The sequence below is a fragment of the Malus sylvestris genome, chromosome 9, assembly GCF_916048215.2.
Source record: "Malus sylvestris chromosome 9, drMalSylv7.2, whole genome shotgun sequence".
NCBI lineage: Eukaryota > Viridiplantae > Streptophyta > Magnoliopsida > Rosales > Rosaceae > Malus > Malus sylvestris.
Genome location: NC_062268.1, coordinates 8,822,321 through 8,847,379, shown reverse-complemented (window position 1 = coordinate 8,847,379; position 25,059 = coordinate 8,822,321). Strand labels below are relative to the sequence as shown.

The following is a 25,059-nucleotide window of genomic DNA, read 5'->3' as shown; positions in this document are numbered from 1 at the left end:
ATATTTGATATGGGAACTTTTGAAATAATTTGTAAATTAGAATCAAGATAAATGATATGTAATTAGGATCAAGATAGATGAATATCGGAGCCATGAATAACATAAATTGAATAAGATTGTAATATTGACTCTGGCGGGGGGTTCCATGTTATACACATGCGTTGGACATATGTCAGTGAGAGTCAGAAAGATCATGACAAATTAAGTTGCATGGGGACTACTCTATAAAAATAGTCGTGGGCATACATGCATGCCTGCGTGTCTATCTTCAATGAATAGGTAGCATAGAGGGAGCCTGCAAATTGCAATTTAGACCACTCACTCATCTCATACAGCTTCGACCGACATATAATTAGTAAAAATTGTCTTGAATATATTTTCTAGTTTCATTGAAAGCCCTTTTTGGTAATACTCTCTTGTTGTTTTAAATACAGAAGATATTCAGAAATCTGAATTGAAAATTCGAATAAACGAGAAAGTACTCTTAATCAACTGAACTAAAACGATGCATGCAAAACATTAACCTTTTTATTTTTCGTTCTTTTTCATTGCGAGTGATATTATGGTTCATATTTTGTCTTGAGTGGAAGTGGGAGAAAGAATAACACAGCCACACAGAGAGAAGTGCAAAATCAGTGTGTTTTCTCACCGAAAGGTTATTTTCTGCTCAGTTTGACAACGCGTCCTCTGTGGTCAATTTATTCTGAATTTGACTTTTCAGACTTGTCTAGGGCCAATTGGATTTGAATGGTTCATTTTACTTTAACAAATATTAATATAATATGTTTGTGACTTTCAAATGTCATCAAATTGAACCCAAGTTATTTGACTTAAAAGTAATCAACTACTATGAACTATGAAGGCATCCGAAGTGGAAGATACTTGGCACTTATTCTTAAAAAAATAAAATAATAATAAATAAATAAATAGATTTAAGAAAAGTACCAAGCCAGTCAAGTATACACTACATTTTTCTAAATTACAGAAACGATGATTCAAACTTAAGTGCAAGTCTACGAGCCAAACAATTTAGCAATCAGCGTTACAAATACGATGATTCAAACGTAAGTGCAAGTCTACGAGCCAAACAATTTAGCAATTAGAGTTACAAATTGACGATTGATTAGAATTCAACTGCAATATTAAAGAAGAATCCAAAGCAATTGACCACTTACGACGTCGGTTGGTCTATTTTCATTTTCTTTCCTTTAGTTGGCTGGTAAAGCTGATTAACGTTTGTTTTCAGAAACAAAGTCCATAAAACCTATGGATTAGAGAAACAAGGGGCCAAAAACAAAATAGTGCCTCATGCATGTGTTTATAAATAACTAACATTTCCACCGCTTATTTAATTTGCAACCAAAATACAAATCAATCCTAATTTCCTTGTGATCAATTCCCAAGCTAGCATAAGAGAAGATGAGTGTAGAAGTGTTGGATGGTGCCACCATTGTCAACTTTGTGGAAGATGAAGAAGCATTCAGCTTCTCAATTCGCGACCGTTTTGCTCATCTCGACACCAACCACGATGGTCTGCTTTCTTATGCAGAGATGCTGAAGGAGTTTCAGTCTCTGAGGGTCTTTGAGACCCACTATGGCATTGATGTGAAGCCAGACCCCGAAGAGATTGCTCATGTCTACGACTCGCTGTTCGTGCAGTTTGATCATGACTCGAACGGGGCGGTTGATTTGGAGGAGTTCAAGGCTGAAACCAAGCGGATGATGCTTGCTATGGCCAATGGGATGGGGTTCTTGCCAGTTCAAATGCTGCTGGAAGAAGATAGCTTCCTGAAGAAAGCAGTGGAAAAGGAGTACTCCAGTACCAAAGTTTAAGCAGCTGATTAATTAAGCACTTTTAATAGATTGTACTTTTCCATTTAATTACGAAGAGCCTTCTGCATTGTTGATTTTTATGTTCAAGTTCCATAAAAAATAAATGAGGATGAAGAGATCGAAGATAGCTAAAGTAAATGTTTGTAAAATTCAATTACAATTTTATATAAGTTTCTACTGAATTTATACAAATATTTCATACCGAAATCTCTTGTTCTATTTTTACTTTGTACTCCTAATCATGAGTAAGATTGCTACAAATGGTTACAAAAATAAACACATCTCGGGAGCTGGAACGAAGGAGAGGATGTTTTCACCGAACAACTCAAACAATGAAACCAGGAGATGCCCAGAATTCAAGTCATCCTTCCAAACATGAGTGAGGAGAGCTGATTTCTTTAGAGACAGATCAACAGGCTTGCCCATTCTACTTGTTATGTGTGGAATGCTCTCATTCGGCATCTTATGAGAAGACGACGAGGGGCCTGCATCAGTATCCCCTGCTGAAGCTGGAGCTGGAGTTGCTGTGTCTACTTCCATGTGAGATGGTGAAGAAGTAGTTGGTGACAAATCCGTTGGCCCATCAGTTGTAATTTTCTTCAGGGGTGGTTGCTCTTCCATGTGCTCCGCACTTTGCTTGCGCTTATCTTGATTATGTAAATAAGAATCAGAGTTAAGACTTAATCTAACTAATAAACCTTGAAAACTAAGGGTTTCTTCTCCTTCCTGGACAAGAAACCCTATTCATCAGCTTTCCAATCACACACATCCAAGGGGGTGCTTCCTTCATTATGCCCAAAGTCTACACATAAGAGCAGAATCCTAGACCTGAAAAGGATAGGACGGGGCTATGAAAACGGAAACTCTTTCTTGCACCATTGCATGGCTGATTTGTTACAACCGGACAACATAAAATAGGCTTGTAGCTTAAAGGTACTCAACCCATAGACGTGATAGTGCTTATGCTTCTTGTATACCCGTTTGAGTAGTGGAATCTATTATATTGCAAGAAACTTACAAACCATTCTAGCAATTTAGGGTCACGAGTTCTTATTGTGTGCAAGAGATAGAGGAGAAACACATGGGAGAAAAAGAGGATATGAACAGTGGAGGAAGGATGGTGGAAAGATGTAGAAGAAAGGTACAAGGAAAATTTTAAAACCAAAAACCCATTTATGCTGGTTCTATGCTTGTATAATACCATTAGGAAATAAGATGCATTCTAAACCAAGCAATATTAGTAGTGTAACTCATTTGAAGTGGTTGAAGTGCCATCATTTAAGAAAACACAAGCCGTTTAATGTCTTACTTGGCAGAGTAATATGGAGTCTCCCCTTGGTCTTCCAGTAAGATTGCGGCGCTGGAGATGGCAAAAGTGGGAACATCTTGAGCCTGTCATATATGCATTGACCTGCTGCATTCTGGAAAAGCGCAAGCTCTCATTAGGAAGCCTTTCTTAAGATTTTCCAACAGTATATATAGGCATGAAAATAGACTCACCAACAAGGCTCCATACACACGCCATGCTTCATGCCGCTTCATCTCATTCTTTTGCTTGTCAAGAAGAAGCTCTGGTTCAAGAAGTCGCAGATATGACTCCAGATTTGGCAGTACAAGAAGGCGAACCTGCAGTGAAAAATAATCACCCAACAGTTAAGAACCCTTGCTTTGTGTTCAAAAAAAATATAAATAAATAAAGATTCACATTCCCAGAAAACCAAATCCTTGAAGATGACTAAAACATGGAAGTAGATTTCTAATGAAAAAAAGATTGACAAATTACTACAGCCTAGAAAATCGAGGTAAATGAATTTTTAGAATAAGAGTTCATATGTTATACAGAGTAAAGGTATTGCAACATCTTCATTTTTCTAGAGACAAGTCATTAGCAAAGGAGAAATTCTTGGAAAAGGTATTGCAAATATCTTCCATTCCACCATATTGAACTTCTAGGACTCAGAATAAAGAGACTAAGAAGATAATGCAGTTGCAGGCAGTGCATAAACTTGCAGGCAAACAGGCCTGGAGCCACCTAGCTTTATTTACCAGTACATAATTCTCTATGAAAATAGACAACAAGAATATGCTAACAGAAACTTATGGGAAGAACACAAGAGATATTACTTCAAGTTGAATTTATATTCCAAAACATTTACTGCTTTTATATAGATTGTCTACTGAACTGATTTTCTTAGTTGCAAGAAGCATGAGGCATTACCACATTGGGCCCCAGAGCAGCTAAACCTTGAATTGCACCATAGTGTTGAGTCAATGTCCGCTTTGGGTCCAAAAATGCATTGACCAAAGTTTTCGTAAGACGCGACTGGAGAGTGTTATATACATGCCCAAACCTGCAACAAATTCAGATATTGAAACTCATAGGTAAGATGACAAATTCATACCAAAATATACGCATGGAATTTGAAAAGAAAATACAAAGCTTCCATGGTAAGGAGATATTTTTAAAACAACAATCATGCTAGGCAGATTGACTCTGCTAGTCCAGTTTCACTTAACTAAAGCACAATAAAAACCTACTTTTAGTTGCTTAATACACAAGGATCACAAAAGTGCAAAAATAGGTCTGGATGTGACCAAGGTCAAGTCACAAGAGAAAAGTAGGAGGTGATATCTCAAGATGAGATGTCAGAGAAAGAACAAGAAAAGGGAAGCATGCCAGCTGAAAGATAAGCATGAAGGTAAAAGGAATTTTAACCAAAAATAACAAGCCTAACCTTTTGCAGATTGAAGCAACCAGTGTTGCAGTGAAGTCTCTAAGTTCCCAATGATTGTCAGCAAACCTGTTGCCTAACCTTTTTGCAACAAGGCAAGTGACCACAGATGGCATCAATTGGTGCAGCTGATCAAGAGCAAAAACAATAGACGTCTCAGAATAAAACTCCCATATAAGTAACATATTTTATCGTAATCACCACCTTACATCCTTCAGTCCCGTGATGGACAACTGAGTCCAAACAAGAGAACAACAACAAAGCCTTTTCCCACTAAGTGGGGTCGGCTATATGAATTCTAGAACGCCATTGCGCTCAGTTCTGTGTCTGTCACGTATTCCGTTAGATCCAAGTACTCTTAAGTCTTTTCTTAGAGTCTCTTCCAAAATCTAGTCCAAACAAGAGAACCCTTCAACATAAATAGCATGAGTTCCCAGATGATAATTTTTAGAAAGAAACTGAAAAGGGACAGGAGGAAGGCCATAAAAAGTAAAGGTGATATCCTTTGAAGGCCAATCCACCATATTAATGGGGTTGCATCCACCTAAACATATTTAGGGATACTGCCATCAGCCTACCCAATCGTCTAACCAGAAAATTGCAGAATTCAACTAAGACATGACTATACAGATGTGCACATAACCCTATAAATACAATAATAGAAAATTAGTCACATACGGCTTTCCTTTGAAAAAAAGGAAACAAAGAAGAACGAAGCACTTACATAAGGTTCTATGTGTATGTGAGGATTCTGGAGAAGACTCTGAACAACTCGCATCAAAGCGAATAGAAGTGCATAATCATTCAAGCCACGAGCAACCTGATATACATTAAGAACAGTTGGTATAAGTAACCAATGGCTACATATCTTACCGTTCTTGTAGCTATCATTGACGGTTTCAAGAATTATACCTCGTCAGCAATAAAGCATGTGAAATAAGGAACTAATGGATGAAGTCCCGAATCAGTGGCCAAACTCACTAATGCCTCTTTAAACAAAACTAAATCAGACCTACTCACAACAAGCTCAGTGATTTTGTCAAAATATAACTGCAAAGACAACAAAGAGAAGGAATATGTAAACAAGCTGCAAAATGAAGTACTTCCAGTATAGGATCAGACAAGTGAAATATGTACCTGAAGCTCCCTAGATAATACATGCTTAACAGGTAATTTAATGTCAACAGGAAGTCCATCACCCTTTTGTTCATAACTTTTACCATCAGAAGTAGGTGCGAGTACTACAGAAGAAGAACACAAATTCCATAAGTGAGATCCCAAACTTGAGCTAACAAAAGTAAAAAAATGGAGTTAATTCAAGTTCCCCATAATTGTAATAAATATATATATATATATATATATATATATATATATATATATCAGTGGATACAAAGATTGAATTCCAGACAACCAAAAAAGAAGAATGTGACACAAACTGCAGACAACCTTACACTCACAAAATCATGAAAAATGTCTTGTACATAGGAGATACCGAGTAGTTTTTAAGAAAGAAGATATTAGGCATTTCATGCTTCACACAACTTTAAACATTAGATAGTGCTACAAAACCCATAGCATGCTTTACTTTACTTTACTACAGCTAATTCCTAGAATACCAAAGTCTTAACCTTTTCATATTCTGAAGTAATCAAAACTCCTAAATTGGAAGTGTGATTTGTGATCAACAATTATTCGCACAATCTACAAAGTTAGGAAAAAAAAACCTTCTAGAGGAGCATTTTCTGGAATTGCAGGTTGTACGCCTTCTATAGCAAGCCAGTGACAAACAATTCCAGTATCAAGCGGTGCTTTTGGTAAAGGAGCTTCAATCACCTACAGTCAAACATAAATGTGAAAGATTAAAAGGAAACATACAAAATCAAGTAGAAAGTGAAATCAGATTACTCAGTAACACATACATCTTTAAAATCCACATCCTTTTCGTCAATGTAATACAAATCCCTGTGCCCAATAGCTCTTTTGAACCGCAAAGGACCTCCAGAAACATAACCATAGATTGGCTGGTGCAATCAAAGGAAGCAAAATGAGATTTCAAAGACTGAACAAAATCATGCTAAAGAAACATATTCAAAACCTCACCTCTACATTTCTTATGTTGAGTGCACCATCAACGTCGTCAGCTGTCAATCTAGTTCTCCTCGAGTGACGCATGCATTTAATCGCCTCCTGTACTTCCATCACAATGAAATCATACTCAACCCTCCAATGTCTCAAATCCCAATTCACCAAAAAAGCATAACTACATTATCTTTTTCACCGGCGAATCAAAACAAAACCACCCCAACTTCCAACTATTCAGTCCCAATCTTACCACATAAACAAGTAAACCCAATTCCCAAATCTTACATATTTTACTAGTTCAACCTTCAACGATCGAAAACGACAACGTCAAAACAAACCCACATTAGAATTAAGCCGGAAAAGTTGAAAATTTACCTGCATGATCTCACGGAGGCGGTATTCGACATCGGGGGCGAGAGCAAGAGCAGCATCTGGAGACAAGTTGTTGATTCCTATGCTCTGTGCAATTACTTCAACATTCTCTTTGGGCACAATGCTCATTATTCTCGACTGCTTCCTACTGACCTCAGTCTCACAGCAGTGTTTCTGAAACAAGCAAGCACGGTAAGCAATTTCCCATCATAAACTTCAACTTGTTTAGTAAAAAGTAAAAACGCAAACATTTTGTGAATCTTGGTGTGTAAGATCCTATGGAATGAATAAAAACGGATTTTCTTTCCTACCCTTTAAATTTTCTGGGTAGCCAAGCAGAACCCTAATACGCACGAATGAAAGCGTCAGCTTGAGCAACAGTGGTTGCAGGCTTCGGTCGTTCACTCGGGAAGGAAGAAGAAGATTCAGTCTGAAAAACAATAATAATAATAAGTAAAGGAAGGAGGATTTCGGATAAATACCCGGGTCGGGTTAGAAAATCAAATATTCGAGTCGGGCCTCAAACTGCTGGTCAAAGAGCTAAACACCACCTTAAGGCCGGTTACTTCTCCAGAAAACGTTTATACAGTCGTGCTTATTTTCACTTTTGTTAAAAGTACTTTTATTAAAATTAAAATTACATTTGTATCGTAAAGTTAGTGCGATTTCTTAAGTTCGATTATAGTTAAAGACGAATTTTAACCATATTAGTGCTAGTTCATTGTGAGATTAAGCTCACTCTCCTTGTAGGATAAATAATAACGTTTGTTAAAAAAAAAAAAATGATTTTAAATAAAAAGTACTTGAAAGTGATTGCTTACGCTTTTCTTAAACCTAATCCAAAAGCGGTCTCAAACATGTCCAAATAATTGGTTGTGTAGTGGAGCCATAACACCTCTAAAGAGAAATGCAGAATGCTTTCAAATTGGCATTTACATGTTTTGTTAGTTGGAAAACTCTCCAATGAAATAAATATATACCTTCATCGAAATTGTAAATGTACATCTTTTTCTATGCTTTAGAAGATGGGCGCAATGAGTTACAGAAAGAAAAATGTAAATATACATCTACATTCACGTTTCATGTCCCCGAGATGCAAATGAGATGTAAATGTGATTTTTACTTCTCAAATTTGCATGTCTTCACTATAGATGCTCTAATCAAGGAGAGTAACAGACTTCTCAAATTGATTCACCATCGCAGTTAAAATTACATCAAACGCATCATAAACTACTTAGGTCGGTAGAATACCCCAACTATCGAACTATGGTTCAAGTCTTGATGATTCTAGTGACCTTATAGATCACATATCGGTTTTACGAAAAATACTTCCTTATTTTATTGTCTGTATTCTTCATCCGTCCCTCTTTATTTATCTCCTCATGTATTGATTTTGGTATAAAGTTGTAACATGCAAGTGGTTTTTTTTTTATGAAAATAGGAAGACAGACACCTAAATAAAAGAGTAAATTGCAGCAATAGTTCCTCAACTTTAATCAAATTGGAGCAATGATCTCTCAACTAAAAATCCATTACCATTGGTCCCTCAACTCACCAAAATGTGTAACTATGGTCCTTTTCGTCAACCCCGTCAAAATTCAGTCAAAATGAGTTATGTTAGAATAATCATTGCTACAATTGAGTTAACGTTGAGGGACCATTTCTCCAATTGAGTTAAAGTTGAGGAATCATTGCTTCAATTGAGTTAAAGTTGAGCGACCATTTCTTCAGTTGAATTAAAGTTAAGGGACAATTGATACAATTTTTCTTATTTGATTTTTCATATTTGCCCTTTGATTTAGCCTCACGTGCATGACATGTAACTCATTTTGACAGAAGTTTTAACGGAATTAAAAAAATGATCATAGTGGCACGTTTTGATGAGTTGAAGGACCAAGGGTAATACATTTTCAATTAAAGGATTATTGCTATAATTTACTCGGAAAAACTTGATGGTAAAGATTTAAAGGTCAAAAACTGTCCCATCCTAGTCCTAATATCATAAGCATCTCTATCTAAATTACTTAAAAATCCCAAACATTAATCTCCCCAAAAAAAAAGGAAAGGGAGAAAGCCAATGGTCATTTTCCACTTTCAGCACAGCAACACCCCAAGCAATTAAATTGCTACAGATTGGTGTTGCATTTCACCTTTTCTAAACACATCTTATCTATCCAGCAAATTATAGTACGACCACATTCTTGGATGTTGGCCTCTCAACCAGCGCCTAAAGTTGTCGGCATGATTTTCATTTGGATTAAAATAAAGACCACCTAAGTTACAGTGAGCCACCAAAGTCACGTGAATAATACATATTAATCTTAAGGTATATTTTAAAGTTACGTAACGAGCGAAATAGTATAGTGGAGTTGAACTCACTTACACTTAAATTTTCATTTATTAGAAGACATAATAAATCATGTGAGGAGTGAGATAGAGTAATCCAAAATCATGTAACGAGAGAGATAAGATGATAGACTCTGGGCGTACTCAAGTTTCTCTTCACTAGGGAATGGAAGAAACCACGTGATGAGTGAGAGAAGGTGATGTGTTAAAGTCAGGTGATTCTTACACTAGATGTCACCTGAGATAAAATGATAAAACTCTGGCCATATACTCAAGTTTCTCTTAATTAGAGAACATAAAAAGTCACGTAATGAGTGAGATAAATTAATATGTTAAAGACAATGTGATTTTAACATTAAATGTCACCTAAGTATAGTTTAAAGTCACATGTTGAGTGTGATAGATGAACGTAGATAATTACACCCAATTTTTTTCTTCACAAAAATAGCAGAAGAGTAACCAGAAAGTAATACATAGCCCTAATAGCAAGTAAGCTTTATATGAGGCCAATGTGCTGAACCCATGTGCAAAAAGTGGATGAAAAAGCAAAACCACCATGCCCCCCTCATCATCTAATCTTTCACTTTTCATCTTCTATTATTTTTCTGATTAAATTACAGATCCATCCAGCTCTAAAGCCTTCTCTACTCTGCAGATCTTCTAATTTAATCCCATTTAACAAGTAATTTTCTCCTAATTAAATGTACTAGTTTCTAAGAGATGTATTAGAACTCTAAAAAAGTCAATCATGCATTCCTTGTCCGTAAAAAAAAATGAGGAAGAGAATGTTGCAGAATGACTTTTTCGGAGTGCTAATAACAATCCCGGTTTATTTCTTCTCTTTATAAACAATTCTTCACTGAATCTTACCATAGTTAGTAGTATAATTGAGTGAGAATCTCAGTGCACTAATCAACTATTTCCTGAAGCATATATTATGTAGGAGAACTCAGCTACTCTGGATGGTCTCGTTGTAATTGGCAACACTCTTTTGAGCATCTTCTTTGAGCTTCCCAGTTGAGATGGGCATCAATGGAGGTTTGGTCAGGAGTGTTTTCTCGAGACACCGATCTTTCGGGACGTACGAGAGCAACGTGAGTTGCCGCCATACATGCTGCGACCCTCTCCTGCTAACTGTGCTATGTATTAATGTGATCTGTGTTTTTGTTTGATGGCATCAGGTGAGGAGCAATGTGACAGAGAGGAAAAGATGGAGCTCTGTTAGATGGTACCTATGTGGGGATGAATATAATTCCGTCACGGCGGAGAATGATTCGGCATCAGTCAAGAGCTCCGTGGCTACTGCCACCACGCAGTTTAATTCAGTTTTAGCCGTTGCAGACGAGGATTCTAGTTCGGTTAGGAGCTCCGAGGCAACTGTCACGCAGCCGATGCCAGAAGATGTGGTAGTGGCAAAGGCTGAGTCTTCGGTCTCCAAAACAATGTCTGAAGAGCATGCAGCAACCATCATCCAGTCAGCATTTAGACGCTTTCGGGTAATTCGACACTATCAGATTATTTCAATTTGCTCATCTTGTCGAAAAATAAGTTTTTAATTCAAAAGAAATTACAAGTATTCAAAGATCTTTGGTAGGATTTACGTTACAATTTTCTTTTGAAATGACGACATCGGCTCTAGTCAATGTGCCTACACCCGCGATCTGCAGGTTTATGTTACAATTTAAGCTAGGGAGAAAACCGAAGTTATCTTAAAATTGTACCGAAAATGCTAAATCGTTCTTCGTTTATTTCTATGTGAAAATTTGCGTTACTGCACTGGAAGTTCTTGCTAATAGTCATTAGAATGCTTGGATATCAGACTAGTTGTCGAAATGGGGGAACTAAATCAAAGGATGGTGAGCAGGAAAGTCCAAGTAGGGGATCTCGGGGCACGTCGGTTGAAGTTCAAACAGGAAATTCTGTGGAAGTTTACTCGATTCAAGGAGAAAATTCGGCTGCTCACCACCGGGCACAACAGAAAGCTCGAGCTCAGGCGCTAAAACTGAAGGTATACCGCAAACAACTCTTCCATTCAATTCTTACAAGTTACAACTGTGTAATGCTAAAACCACATTCGTTAAAATTTACAGGAAGATTGGGATGACAGCACTGTGAGTAGTAACATATCAAAAATGAGAATGCAGAACAGAATGGAAGCAACAACAAGGCGTCAGAGAGCACTCGCTTACGCCTTTTCACAACAGGTACATCTGAAATTCATTCTATCGTGGAACCGATGATTCAACCTCTCTCTATCTCTATCTCACGCGACGCAAATGATAAGAGAAATCACGCGACTGAGAGATAGAGAGAGAGTGATAAATAACCGACTACACTCAAGATTTTGCCCTGAAAGAGGTCCTAAGACTTCTAGTATGGTTTGGAAACTATTTAACTTGGTATTATTTGTTTAAAGCTAAGGATCTGCTCAAAGAAAAGGCACACCACATCTGATGGCACAGAACAGAACATGGGTTGGAGCTGGCTAGAACGGTGGATGGCAACCCGCCCTACTGAAATCTCCTCCGCGGAAAGTCATATAAGCGACCAGGTTGAACCAATTCACAGCAGCAACCAAAGATTTGTCATGGGAAAGAGACTGTTCGACGGGGCAGGTGAAGAAAAAGAGAGCTGCGGATCTAATGAAGTCGGTGTCCTATATGATAACTTTCCGGTAACAACATTAGAGAGAGATGGCTTCACTCCAACTAAAAACAGGTTCAAGACTACAAGAAGCCTATGGAGGCAAAAATCAATGCCAAGCTATGAGTGGGGGAAAGAGTATCCCAAGGTAAGGACATGTCCATTATTTGAGCTATGATCCGAACTGAGATTGTCAAAAGAGGATCGACATTTGAAGAACAAAATTACTAAGTTCCAGCGTTTGATTCAATGACTGGCTTCGACATTGATACAGGTAAGCAAGAAGGATTGTTCAAGGGAAGCCGATAAAGATGAAGAGCGCAACAGAAAGCGAACAGAGAGAAGCAAGTGCAGAAACTCTTCGTTCTAAGGAACATAATTCGCAACTAGAGTCTCTGTTAAGTAAATAAGATTCTTGTTACTATTTACCATGCACTTTGTATGAGGATTCTAATGGACTTGACCCTTAATATAATCTGATGCTTGATACCTGAGAGTTAAAACCATTCAACTCACAGAACCTCGTCTTCTCCGAGGGACCAACGAAAGTAAAAATACTCGACGAATTAGGTAAAACATCGTCAACAACAAGAAGGCCGTAAAAAAGGGAAGAACCCGCGTGACGAAACCAGTTATTCGACAAAGAAACAGATGTTACATGAAACATAACCAACTCCCCATCTGGAAATACAGAACCATACAAAACCAACTGCCAATCGAAGTTTAGCTTATGCTATTGACAAGTAACTGCCAATCATTAACGGTAAAACATAATATGGAAGTAAAGTTTTGATCTGAAAACCTAAATCTTATCGATATCTTCATCCTCAAACTCAATATAGTCATCAACACCGCCTTCGGTTTCTTCATCATCAATACCCCCAGCAATACCCTCGTTGAGACGTGTATTCTCTGGAAGCTCTCCATATGCCTTGAGGAGCCTAGCCTCATCAGGCATGTACTTGAGGATCACATCAGCTTTGTCGTCCTGACTCCTGATAGTCACGAAGACCGACAAGAATGATATCGCCAGCTGCAATCCAAACCTTCTTGTGCATCTTACCACGGATGTGACAAAGTCGCTTGGTCCCATCTATACACATGGCTTCACACCGACCGTTGCCAAGCATTCGGAGCACTTGGGCATACTCCTGTCCATCTTCCTTAAACACAAGCTCACGCTTTTCGTCATCAGCCTCGTTCTTACCTCTCTTCCTGTTCTTTCCTCCCTTACCCTTGTTCTTCGGCTTGCTTACGAGTTCTGTTTCTGCAACCAAAGTAGAATCAGATACTCAAACTCGAAAATCAACTGCTTCTATAAGTTTCATAGATTATTTACAAACTTGATGGTTTACAACATACTCAAACTTCACGAAACCAAAGTTTCATCGGACAAAAACGTGCCATAAAGCAAACAATTTTCGGTTCCACCGCCCAGTTTTCAGGAGATTAAAAACAAAACAAATTTTGGAAAGCAACAAAGACTATCTTCCCAATCTTTTTGTTTATTTAAAAAAAAGGAGATTCGCCACGACAGCAGGGGGGCCAGAAGACTTGCGGCCACCATCGTTAGGCCTGGCAAACAAATCGTGTTTGTTATGTTCGTGTCATTTTCGTGTAACACTTATTATCTTAACAGGTCATGTCGTGTCACACATGTTATCTTAAAGGGTCCTCAACGGGTAAAGTGACCCGACCCGTTATGACCCGTTAAGAAAAATATATATTTTTTCTTAAATTTGCACATACCACATATTGCTACATAAATATTACTTCAAAACATTAAAATACATTTGTCGTTTAAGTCCTACATCTACACTCGAAAATAAAAGTCTAAAAAAATATTAGTCTATTACAAAATATTATATATGCAAGGTTGTCCATAATTTTGCCATTGAAATTGGATATCTCGCACAATTTCTTCCTCAGTGCCATAATTTCTTTTTGGTGCCAAAATTTTTACACAAAATAGACAAAATGCACTATAATTTTCATCTCATCATCATAAAACGAAATCCACCGTCACCCAATTCCATAGACAATCCAACTTGCGAAAAATGACCATAACCTTCAAATACAAGTGTAAAAAGGAAAACCATATCCCTCAAATTTGATAGTAATTCGTATATACTGGAATATGCGAACAATTCGATTTCCAATAAACAGAATAATCATAAATTGATCGAATCTGGAATTGGAAGAATGCTCAATCTATGTCCGGTTGTTGAGAAAAAAAAAACAATCAGAAAATCCTCCAGGTTTCGTAGAAACGGTGATTCTCAGCAGCCAAACACAAACAAAAATTCAAAACAAATTTAAAAAAAAAAAAATAGATGGAATGGTTGAAAGATAAGATCGGAGACAGAGTAGTAAGAAGCATACCAGCGCAAAGCCAATGAAGGACCCTCTTCAACCAACACTAATCTTTCTTAACGAAACTGAGACTCCACGGTTACTGTTCGTTTGCAGCTCTAGTGAGTCGCAAGGAAGAAAATCTTCAAATTCCTTTTCGGCGATACGATGTCGTTTCTCTTAGTGTTTGGTAACTTTAATTTATTTATGGAAAAATTGTTCACTTTTACATATAGGATGGAAATAAAATTACTTGACCCGAATCTTAGCTTTGGAATCGAATCGAGAGCCCTAGCTAGCACGCACAAAAGGTCAGGTGGGCCGAAGTTGGGCCGGGCCGAAATAAAATTACTTTGACCCAAAGTTTAGAGGTCTGGGCTTATTGGAAGAGAGAGAGAGGGTGCGTGACAAAGAAAAAGAGGGCTTAGAATATATTACTTGCTCGGCAAGTGATGCAATTATTTCGGGACATATTACTTGCTTAGCAAGTAATGCAATTACATATAGGATGGAACGTCTACATTTCACAGGTACCCTTACCTGGCATTCACAAATCCGGCTGGATTTCTATCATGTCTACCAAAAACCCTAACACAGATGACCAAAACGCCGACGACGTGGAAACAATGGGGCGGCCGCGGCATCACGTACCCGAAGGTGTTATCCACGGAATCCTCCGACTCCTCCCCACTATCCCTGCGGCTCGCATGAGCTTTCTTTCCAAGCAGTGGGAAGGCCTCAGGTCTTCAGGCTGTGTATTAGATTTCGTGGAGGACAACCTTGATGGCGAACTTGATGATCGACCAAGAAACTTCATCAACACTTGCGACAGGTATTTAGACCAGTTCCGTGAGTGCGACAAGATTTCCATACACAAATTCAGGCTTCACATGAGGTACTCTTCCGAAGACGCTAACATGGTCGATGAGTGGTTGAATTTTGCAGTTGAGAGAGGGATGAAAGAGTTGGATATCAACCTTCCATCCGGAGGTAAACGGGACAAGAAATATTGCTTTCACTTGCAGACCATTGCTAATGCTGCAAAAACTCTAACTAGCTTTAATGTGGAGAATGTCGAGTGTGATCCATATTTTCCTTTTAGAAAAACAATACCATCTACTACCTTTCTGTACTTGAAAAGTTTGTCCCTTAAAAGTGTGAAGTTGTGGTGCTTCAACATGTTCTTCGAACGTAAATTCAAGTGCCCTTCCATCGAGTATTTGTCATTAACGTCATTAACGTCATGTGGTTATAACTATTTTTGTTTCTCAAGATCCAGTCTTAAATCCTTGGAAATTATGCTCTGCCCTGATTTGTGGAAGATCGGAGTACTTGATGCTGTAAATCTTGAATCTTTTAAATTTGTTTCAAGTTCGGAATTGGTTGAAGGATACAGCTTGAAACATGTCTTGATCAGTGGAGCTAAGCATCTGAGAAACTTTGAATTATATGGATGCAAAGATAATGTGAAGGCGACAATCATTACTCGGAATATGTCTTTATCTATGAGCGGTTTTCTGAAGTCTAGCTCTTTGGATCCAGAGTTATGGGAGGCTAGAATCACACTTCCAGATACTGAACTACCGGCCTTTGACTGCTCATCTAAACACTTTTCTTCTCTGCGAGATTATCTTGAATGTTTTGATTGCTTCAAAGAAATTACACTGGAAGTTGACGATGCTAAGGTATATAATAATATACATATACATATACATATGCGTGTGTGTGTGTGTGTTTATATATGCAGGCTTGATTGGTTTTGATTCCTTTCCAGTTTGTGTCTTTGATATATATATATATATAGGGAGACTTTGGATGCGGTCCCTAGTTATGAACAATCTTTGACTGAAACTTTGTTGGTTTTCAATTTTTGATCCAAGTCCCTAAAATTAATTGATAATTTATTTCTATGTACGTTACTATATTTTTTAAATTAAAAATTAAAATTTATAGTTGTTTATATTAATGATATTTTAAATAAAAAACATAATTTGTGGGATTAAAAATATTAAAATATAAATATACTATTGTGTGTGTGTGTGTAAACATGGGTACATTCATAAAAAATAACCAAAAAATTATTGTATCAAAACATGGGTACATTCTTCAAAATGGGCACATTTAGCAAAAATAAAAATGGGTACAAATAAATAAAAAAATATGGGTACAATACAAATAAAACTTTAAAAAATATGGGCACAAAAAGAAATTAATATATGGGTACAAATTAAAATTGAAAGGAAAATTGGTACAAATTAAAAAAGGGTTGCAAATTAAAAATGGGTACAAACTAAAAATAAAAATTTATGATAAAAAATTTAGCCATAAATATAAATATACTAATTGTAACATTTTTAATATTAAATGAATATATTTATAAATAAAAAATATTTTATTATTGAAATAATTAATGATATTATTAATACAAAGGACCTTGATCAAAAATTGAAAAGTAATAAGGTTTTAATCAATAGAGTAGTAAAAATAAGGATGAAAACCTAATTACTCCATATATATATATAGTGTATATTCCATGTTTTGCGTTTAATCCTTACTGACAATTTCCATCTTCAAATTTTTGTTTGTGTGAATGTCGTAGGCTCTTATCTTTCCAGAAAACTTCAGACAGACCCGCTCTCCACCGTTGCTGAATCTCAACATTCTTGAGGTCACGTCCAAGGTATCTCCACAAACAAGGGGGGACATATCTGCCTTGAGGAACTCCTTGGTTTGGATGGCACCTTCTGCAAAGATACTACTACCAGTACACCGCTGGAACAGAACAAGTAGATATCAATATTAGTTCTCTCTGAAAAAAACTCAATAGAGTTATGTGCGCTTTCTTCTCGATATTTCACAAATGCGGGAGCTAGCAGTTGTTGAAGACTAGTCTCAGTTCATAACTTCAATATGCGCAGACAGTTTCACCTGTTATTTGTTGGCAAAACAATGGTTTTTGTATTCCGTTTCTTAATGCTGTGCGACTTGAGGACGAATTTATGTATTGTGTTTTCATAAGTATAAGCTTATCTTTCATTCTTTCACAGATAGTCTGCCGTTACACATACTTTATCGAGATTTGTTAGTTTCTAACACCCTTCCGTGGCCCTCGAAACTTTCCTCGAGATTTTGGCATAACGCTGTGAATTTGTGCAACAATATGCCAAGTTTTCTGCATGTTTCATTTTCCAGTCTCAAATTCTTTGGAGAATGCACTTTTGCACTAGCGGAGTTTATTAGAGTTAAACGCTGTGAATCTTGAATCTTTTACTTTAGTTTGAAGTCCGATCAGAGCTAAGCACTTCGGGCATCTTAAAAGCCCTCTGCAGCACCCTAGTTGGGCGGTCCTCGCTAGCACAAGCATGTTGGAATTCATGTGATTTCATCCCATTTGAATTCCAGTGAGTTCATCAAAACTCTGACAGCAAGCTAACTTGTAAATGAGCTATAACTCATTAGAACTTGTAAGGGTTTGTATCCGGACAAACATAATACATAATGGAGGGAAAAATGATATGACCACATATGTTTGAATTAAGCCATAAGGTAGTTGGTTTGCAATTCCAAAACTAATGGTCACTGCCATGGTAATGGGACCAGGCAGTTACCAAAATTAATGGTGTGGATTGGTCCCTCTTCTTGGTATATAACCTTTGTGTTCATTAAGAAAGGATAAGCCCCATTGTGAATCCTGAACGTACAAGCACTGTGTACAAGAGAAGAGAAGACGCCATCATAACAGAAAGTATGGCTGCAAAATCAGGTTAGTGCTTCTGGCGCTCAAGCAGTGGAATACCTGAGTTCTGCCGCTCAAGCTGTGGAATAACTATGTTCTGCCGCTCAAGCGGAGGATCCTACAAATGTTAATCTTTTATGCAAGCTAATAGGGTTCATGCAGATTTCTGCATTTAATACAGAAACTTATCAGGATGCATACATGCTATATGTATATATATTTGATGTTCATGTAGTTTAACAACTTGGTTGATTGGATCCTTTTAGTTAAAGTCTACAAAGCAAACAGATGTAAAAAGCGTTGGAGAGCCTTGTAGAGTCGAGTGCAACCCGATTTGTTATTTCTGGAACTTTTTCTCCGGGGAAGATGTTGGGATCATTCTTTTTTGTCATTGATTTCTCAGTCGAGCTCCGCTCTTCATTGTCGGCAAAGAAATTGTAGGCCCTAAAGTCTTTTTCGAAGTTTAAGCATGTTACAAGCAAATAAGAAAAGCATTGCGGAAAACAGAAGCAAACGAGGGTCAGTATACCTTGGGTGATTTATCCTCTAATGCCGTTGTTGAATGCTTTCCTAGCTTAGCTGAGACGTGCTGCAGATACACAACTAAAATAACTCAGTAACTGAATGAGGAGAAGGACAACAAAGCCTAGATAATGTAGAAGTGCAGTACGCAAACGTCATCGACTAACCAGATAAAAATATCCCTGAGCTCATTTAGTAGTCGGTTTTCAAAAGAACAGAAAGAAAGTACTCGGACCTTTAATGGTTTAGTATCCAGCTGACCTTTGACGCCATCTGCTACTTGGCATAGATACCATAGACCTGAGTTGGTCGCATCCTGTATTTAAAACAAAAGGGTAAAATCAATGACTACAAAGATGAATAGGAATTAGAAAACAGCGAAGGTTTCCAAAGTGAATGCATAACCAGAAATATAACCTGTTTGCTCTCAATAAGATCGACCTTCCCTTCCTGTTGTGCCAATTAACAAATACAACATCAGTAATCTGATAAATTTACATCATGGCAGAGTAAAACAGAATCATATATAAGAGAGCGAATATCAACTCACCAACCCAGAGACCATTTGAGAAAGGTTTGATTTCACCTCATTAACCTGTATACGAATATGAGCGTCGACTAGTCAGTACTTGTCATCAACATTATCCCCTTACGCTGAATTACCAATACCTTCCAAGTGCAGAACTAAATAGGATGTGTGTGTGAATCCGACTACAAATTTTCAGAGAGGTACCTTCCACCACATGTAACAATATACCATTGCACCAACAGCAGCAGCTGGAACTAAATATGAAGCATAACTCCCTGCGCTGACATGAAATGCGTGAGCATATCTATCGAAATAAAGTCCCGATGATTCCTGGGCAGACACTAAATGTGAACCAATTGGTGGTTTCTGAACAGTTCGTACAAACTCTAATCTATGAAATCACAAAACTGTTATAAAACCTGAACAAATGTTTATACCACTAGAGGAAGAATTCTCATTGTAGATGGTTACAGGGCCAGATGAGGTTAACTCCCTGATTTCTCGAGCCAATTGTTGAATCTGAAGGTAAAAACACATGTAAGTATTAACTTATACAAATCCTGCAAAGATTTATGCATCTAGCAAAATACAAAACTATAAAAATTCCAGTAAAATAACCTAGCACCTTCACCGTCAACTTCTAGAGTTCAAAAGAATGATAAACAAATTTTTACACAATATACTTTTTGGTTAAAGTAGATGCCAATACTGATTGAGCCCTCAAATATTAACACTATTCAAACTGAAGCTAATGAAACTTGTAGCATTTGTCACCTATTGACCGTGACAAAACATCAGTATCTGAGATGATGAATGGTATCTCTACCAAACTTTGAATCATTAAGTATTAAACCTAACTGAACTCAAGACGAAATACCTGAGCTCTGATAACTGCACTATCAAACTTCTCCGGCAACACATCAGCTTCATTTACACCCTTCAGTATATCCTGCAGCTGTGCAATAAGATCAGACAATCGCCTGCTCCTCAAAACTATCGAACTGGTCAAGCCTAAATCGCAAAAGATCCACTGGTTAGTGGAATATAGTAGTAGATGAAAAGGAACATAAAACTACATACAAACGGTGTTTCATAAACCGTACAGTACTTTGGCCATAACCAATTACAAAGATGTACTTCAATGCTTATTCCTTTTCTTTGTTGATTTCTGCGTTGTTTCCGTTTCAGACACTAATCACATTCTTTTTTCCACTCTTTCCAGCTTAAAATTGTCATTAAAATAGAAGGGACTTAAAACTTTCTGAGCAGTAGGATAACTCCTTAAGAAAGGAACAAGAATCCACTTGGTAATCTAAATCTACACCCCCATAAAAGCATACGTGGGTTAGGCCAGTTGGTCAGAGAAGCGTGCCCGCACCATTGCACCAAATTCGAATCCCACCCCCGTATATTAGAAAAGTTTCTAACTTTCTAGTAAAAACAATAAATATCTACAACACCAGAAGAATGAAAAATAGGTTAAACTCTGAATCTGTGTCCAGCAGCCATAGGCAATCTGCACTAAACTATCACTCAGTTCACCAACTGAACTGCTAACTGTACCTAGACTCACTTGCTACCGGTACAATTTCAGTTCCAATTAGGGTTTATATCCTTCAAATTTCTAGAGTTTTGTTTTTGATCAATCAAATTTCTGAAATTTACATCAAACTGGAAAGAAAACAAAGTGAACAACAAAAGGGTAAAATCCCAGTCTTCAACGTCGTCTTCTGCAATTCAACGCCAAAGCGTAATGTGTTATTCGCGGAAGTGTAGGGCGAAATTCCACTTTAGTCCCTCTACTTCATTAGTCAATTTAGGGAAGCAACGTGGTTTCCCAATTTGATACGATTCAACAACATTTATCTTTTTTCTTAAACTTTTTTGATAATTTCTTTTTAATTTTAAATATATACAATTTAAATTAGATCCCACAATACAATAAAATAACAAAGCTTTTTCCTACTAAGTGAGATCGGTTATATGAATTCTAGAACGTAATTGCACTCGGTTCTGTGTCATGTCTTTCGTTAAATCCAAATACTCTAAGTTCTTTTTAGAATCTCTTCCTAAGTTTTCCTAATCTTCCTCTACTCCTTCAATCCTTAACCTCTGTTTCGTAGTCGCATCTTCTAACCGGAGCGTCAGTAGACCTTCGTTGCATATATTCAAACCACCGTAATCAATTTTCTCTCTTCTTTCCTTCAATTTAAAATTAAAAGCAAAATAATTTTTTTTGATAAAATTAGTACAATATTTAACAATTAGTAAATCACATAATTTAAATTAAACAACAGAAAGTTTACCCTCTTTTATTTTTAAAATTTCAAAACCACGGACCCACAAAAAAAAACCAGATATGGGGGGTGTTTAGGACATTTCCTACCAAGAGTTTTGTTTAAGTTAGTTAAAGTTTGCGCCCTTTTCCACGTTTCTCCTTGCGCCATAGCCAGAACAAGAAGATAAAAATTTATCTCCTCTTCTCCAGAGACTTCAATGGCGTCACCGACTATTCTCTTCCTCCTCATAGCTTTCTTCTTCCTCGCACCGCCGCCCCACCTGCAAGTTCAAGCCGCTGACCAAGCCTTCACGTCTGTCGTCATCTCCCAAAAGGGTCTCGATTTTCTCAAGGACTTGCTCGTAACTCAGGCCGTTTCCTCCATAATTCCACTCCAGCTCCCCAAGATTTCGAAATCCAAGAGAATCCCGTTTCTCGGAAACGTTAATATGGTGCTCTCCAACATCACAATCTACGGAATCGATGTGGGTCCGTCGCATTTCGTGCTGGGAGACGACGGAATCGCCATTATTGCTTCGGGGGTCACCTGCAATCTAAGCATGAATTGGCACTATTCCTACAGTACTTGGATTGCTCCCGTTGTTGTTTCGGATGAAGGTCGTGCCTCGATTCAGGTATGGCTTAATTTTGCTTTATTAATTTTTTGGGGGTTAATTTTTGGGTTTTTCTGCAAATTGATAGGTGAAATTTGTATAGTTTTTTATATATGCAATTGGGTTTTTGCTAATAAGTATGATTAATTGTAAATTAAGTTTTCTTTATTGTTCTTTGTGTATGAATGGAGTTAGTGGTAGAGATTAGAGAAGAACATAATTGTCTGGTATGATGATGCAGTTGGGGAAGAAATTGATGCTATTACCATTGTATAGCTTGTGCATGTCCAGTTTCGAATAAAGGCGATGCTTTTTTTTATAGTTTTTGAGTATTAAATGGCCTGTTCAGGCCAGAAAAAGTTGAGAGAGTGAACAGTGTGATTGCTGGTTTAGCTTGTTTGTCTCGTTTATTTGTTTCTTAAGATTTATTGGACTTTGAGAAAGAAAGACTGTATGCGTGTGTGTGCCTGCGCTTACACATATTTATTGATCGAATCATGCAGCTGTTTATTTTGAAACGTAGGAACTGAATTGCATATGAATAATGTTTACTGATAAGGAATTGTATACTTTATTGTTTTTAGTTTTCATCTTGGATATCATTTTTGGAAATATGATCGTTGTAAACCTTCAAAAGTTTGTATGAATGGCTTAATTTCATTTTGGTGTATGTTTCCTCCTTATTTGAATAGTAATTGAACATTAAAGATGTAGTTATGGCATGAAAACTTGCTTCCTTTTCCGCACTTTTTAATGCATATGAGTTCCTTTTTGGGAACTGAAAACCACATGAGATTTTCATATCACTGAACCCATTTCTTCCCTTGAAGGTTGAAGGCTTGGAGGTTGGGCTCTCATTAGGCTTGGGGATCGAGGAGGGAACTTTGAAGCTTACCCTTAAGGATTGTGGTTGTTATGTTAAAGAGATATCCATAAAATTGGATGGAGGAGCCTCTTGGCTTTATCAAGGGTATGCAATTATCTGTTTGGTTGTGGAGAACTGTGTACTCTTGTAATTGTTGTTCCCCTGGCTCCAGCAGTCAAAACTATTATTATGCTGGTGTTCCACAAACATCTAGAAAGAAATTGCCAGGATTTTTATGAGCCATGCTTTTCTTTCCATTCCATCCACCAGAAACGATCTTTTCAATGGCTACCACAAAATTTACAGACTCCGAAATCAATACTGTAATTAAGCAGCCGTTTCTTGCGAGTATCTCTTCCTAAAACATATACTTCTCTGGAACTGGTCTTTTTCTGTTGTTTTGGTATTTCTTGAATGGAAAACCTTTTGCTTCTATAAAGCTAGAGTACCAAAGTTTGGTGTGTGCTTAATTGCTCTTTACTATGGACAAGTTTTTAGTAAACCACTTTCCTTGGATGTTTGCTTCATCACTTACTGGTTAATTTTTATGCTTAATGGGTTCAACTAAATGTTTCAAGATTTACCGGTATTTTGGTTTCCTTATCATTGTGTGCTGCCTGACTAATGCCCCTTTTAGTTCAAGAGAAAGATCAGACTTTAATTTACTTCCGTTAATAATCCATCTCCTTGTCATCCTTCAGGATGATTGATGCATTTGAAGAGCAAATAGGATCTGCAGTGGAAACTTCTATGACCAAGGAACTCAAAGATGGCGTTTTAAAGCTCGATTCTTTTATGCAAGCTCTTCCAAAGGAGGTGCCGTTGGATGATAATACTGCTTTGAACATGACTTTTGTGAATGATCCTGTATTGAGCAATTCTTCCATAGGGTTTGAGATTAATGGTTTATTTGGAAGAAGAAATGCTTCAGTCTCTGAGTACCACAATAAGCATTCACTTTCTGAGTACCACAATAAGGATTCACAACCATTAGTTTCCTGCTCAGATCCATCTAAAATGCTCGGAATTTCACTGGATGAGGCAGTGTTCAACTCTGTAGCAGGTGCCTATTTTAATGTAAGTATTGGAAATATTTGTTTATTTTCTTAGAGTTCTCTTGTGTTTATATGCCGATAAGCGTAAAAATGTCTTCATCATTCAGTGTCTATCTTTGGCCAGGCAGAATTTATGCAATGGATTGTAGATAAAATACCAGATCAGTCTTTTTTGAACACTGCCGGATGGAGATTTATTATTCCCCAACTATACAAGAAATACCCCAACCATGATATGGACTTGAACATATCATTATATTCTCCTCCAGTCGTGAGGATTTCAGAGCATAATATTGATGCTACCATTTACTCGGACCTGATAATCGATGTATTGGAAGAAGACAGAGTAATACCGGTTGCATGCATCTCATTGGTAATTATATCACATGATAATCTTTCCTTTGAATACGTAATTTTGCATGATAATTGTGTACAACATACAATAGTAAAGTTTGGTGTTCTTTTAGGTCATTCGTGGATCCGGTTCAGTAAAAATCTCAGGCAATAACCTGGCTGGCAGCGTGAAATTGAACGACTTTTCAATGTCGTTGAAGTGGAGCAATATTGGAAATCTTCGGTTGTATCTAGTACAGGTATTCAGGTTTCACAAAAGATTACTCAAACTAAAGTTAGTTCCTGCATTAAGTTATTAACCGTTGTATATGTCTTACATTGCAGCCAGTAATGTGGACAATTATTCAGACTGTTTTCTTGCCATATGTGAACTCGCATCTCGGAAAGGGATTCCCTTTACCAATCGTTCACGGCTTCACCCTTCAAAACGCTGAACTAGTCTGCTCGAGTTCAAGAGTCATGGTCTGCAGCGATGTAATATATGAGGCATCACATTCACACAATCTTAATTGGCTTCTGCACAGCTTTGTCTAAACGCAAACATCATCCTTGACTTGGTCTTTGCTTATGAGGATCAAGGCCTCAGCATTCCCTCTTTGTATGTCACAGTTCAATGTTCATATGTAAAGTTCAGAGGGAAGGAGAACCCTTCCGCTCGTTGAATGTGAAATTGTAACATATAACTTGTTCAACGTTTGTAAAAACATCGGTGTACATGTTTTAGTTAGAGAAAACTACTTGCTATA

General features: G+C 37.3%; 4 protein-coding genes and 2 pseudogenes across 4 annotated transcripts; 3 read left to right on the top strand and 3 right to left on the bottom strand.

Annotated features, from left to right (window-relative positions):
- The first annotated feature begins 1,337 nt into the window (after positions 1-1,337).
- On the top strand, positions 1,338-2,040 carry LOC126581861 (uncharacterized). Its single transcript, XM_050245792.1, has one exon. It carries the CDS (start codon positions 1,420-1,422, stop codon positions 1,831-1,833), a length of 414 nt encoding a protein of 137 aa, XP_050101749.1. The 5' UTR covers positions 1,338-1,419; the 3' UTR covers positions 1,834-2,040.
- LOC126581841 (transcription initiation factor TFIID subunit 6-like) lies at positions 1,959-7,482 on the bottom strand. Its single transcript, XM_050245771.1, has 13 exons — positions 7,331-7,482; positions 7,023-7,193; positions 6,666-6,752; positions 6,485-6,586; positions 6,290-6,398; positions 5,703-5,806; positions 5,478-5,615; positions 5,290-5,385; positions 4,569-4,693; positions 4,052-4,184; positions 3,334-3,459; positions 3,143-3,254; positions 1,959-2,480 (listed from the first exon to the last, which is right to left on the bottom strand). The coding sequence occupies exons 2-13, from the start codon at positions 7,146-7,148 to the stop codon at positions 2,098-2,100; spliced, it is 1,641 nt and encodes a 546-aa protein (XP_050101728.1). The 5' UTR covers positions 7,149-7,193; positions 7,331-7,482; the 3' UTR covers positions 1,959-2,097.
- A 2,549-nt stretch (positions 7,483-10,031) lies between these two features.
- On the top strand, positions 10,032-12,497 carry LOC126581849 (protein IQ-DOMAIN 33-like). Its single transcript, XM_050245779.1, has 7 exons — positions 10,032-10,047; positions 10,295-10,459; positions 10,547-10,861; positions 11,185-11,373; positions 11,456-11,569; positions 11,782-12,156; positions 12,283-12,497. The coding sequence occupies exons 2-7, from the start codon at positions 10,388-10,390 to the stop codon at positions 12,376-12,378; spliced, it is 1,161 nt and encodes a 386-aa protein (XP_050101736.1). The 5' UTR covers positions 10,032-10,047; positions 10,295-10,387; the 3' UTR covers positions 12,379-12,497.
- A 131-nt stretch (positions 12,498-12,628) lies between these two features.
- Positions 12,629-13,575, bottom strand: LOC126633757 (eukaryotic translation initiation factor 1A-like; annotated as a pseudogene).
- Positions 13,576-18,022: 4,447 nt separating this feature from the next.
- LOC126633756 (uncharacterized) lies at positions 18,023-20,264 on the bottom strand (annotated as a pseudogene).
- Positions 20,265-21,572: 1,308 nt separating this feature from the next.
- Positions 21,573-25,059, top strand: LOC126581842 (putative BPI/LBP family protein At1g04970). Its single transcript, XM_050245772.1, has 6 exons — positions 21,573-22,060; positions 22,870-23,009; positions 23,606-23,981; positions 24,084-24,332; positions 24,427-24,552; positions 24,638-25,059. The coding sequence occupies exons 1-6, from the start codon at positions 21,644-21,646 to the stop codon at positions 24,845-24,847; spliced, it is 1,518 nt and encodes a 505-aa protein (XP_050101729.1). The 5' UTR covers positions 21,573-21,643; the 3' UTR covers positions 24,848-25,059.

Coding starts and splice junctions, on each gene's coding strand:
- LOC126581861 (XM_050245792.1), top strand. CDS start 1,420: ATGAGTGTAGAAGTGTTGGATGGTGCCACCATTGTCAACTTTGTGGAA.
- LOC126581841 (XM_050245771.1), bottom strand. CDS start 7,148: ATGAGCATTGTGCCCAAAGAGAATGTTGAAGTAATTGCACAGAGCATA. Junction 3,460..4,051: donor CTGCTCTGGGGCCCAATGTG/GTAATGCCTCAT, acceptor TTTTCACTGCAG/GTTCGCCTTCTTGTACTGCC. Junction 3,255..3,333: donor GTGTGTATGGAGCCTTGTTG/GTGAGTCTATTT, acceptor GCGCTTTTCCAG/AATGCAGCAGGTCAATGCAT.
- LOC126581849 (XM_050245779.1), top strand. CDS start 10,388: ATGGGCATCAATGGAGGTTTGGTCAGGAGTGTTTTCTCGAGACACCGA. Junction 10,460..10,546: donor TCGGGACGTACGAGAGCAAC/GTGAGTTGCCGC, acceptor TGATGGCATCAG/GTGAGGAGCAATGTGACAGA. Junction 12,157..12,282: donor GGGGGAAAGAGTATCCCAAG/GTAAGGACATGT, acceptor ACATTGATACAG/GTAAGCAAGAAGGATTGTTC.
- LOC126581842 (XM_050245772.1), top strand. CDS start 21,644: ATGGCGTCACCGACTATTCTCTTCCTCCTCATAGCTTTCTTCTTCCTC. Junction 22,061..22,869: donor AAGGTCGTGCCTCGATTCAG/GTATGGCTTAAT, acceptor CTTCCCTTGAAG/GTTGAAGGCTTGGAGGTTGG. Junction 24,333..24,426: donor CGGTTGCATGCATCTCATTG/GTAATTATATCA, acceptor GTGTTCTTTTAG/GTCATTCGTGGATCCGGTTC.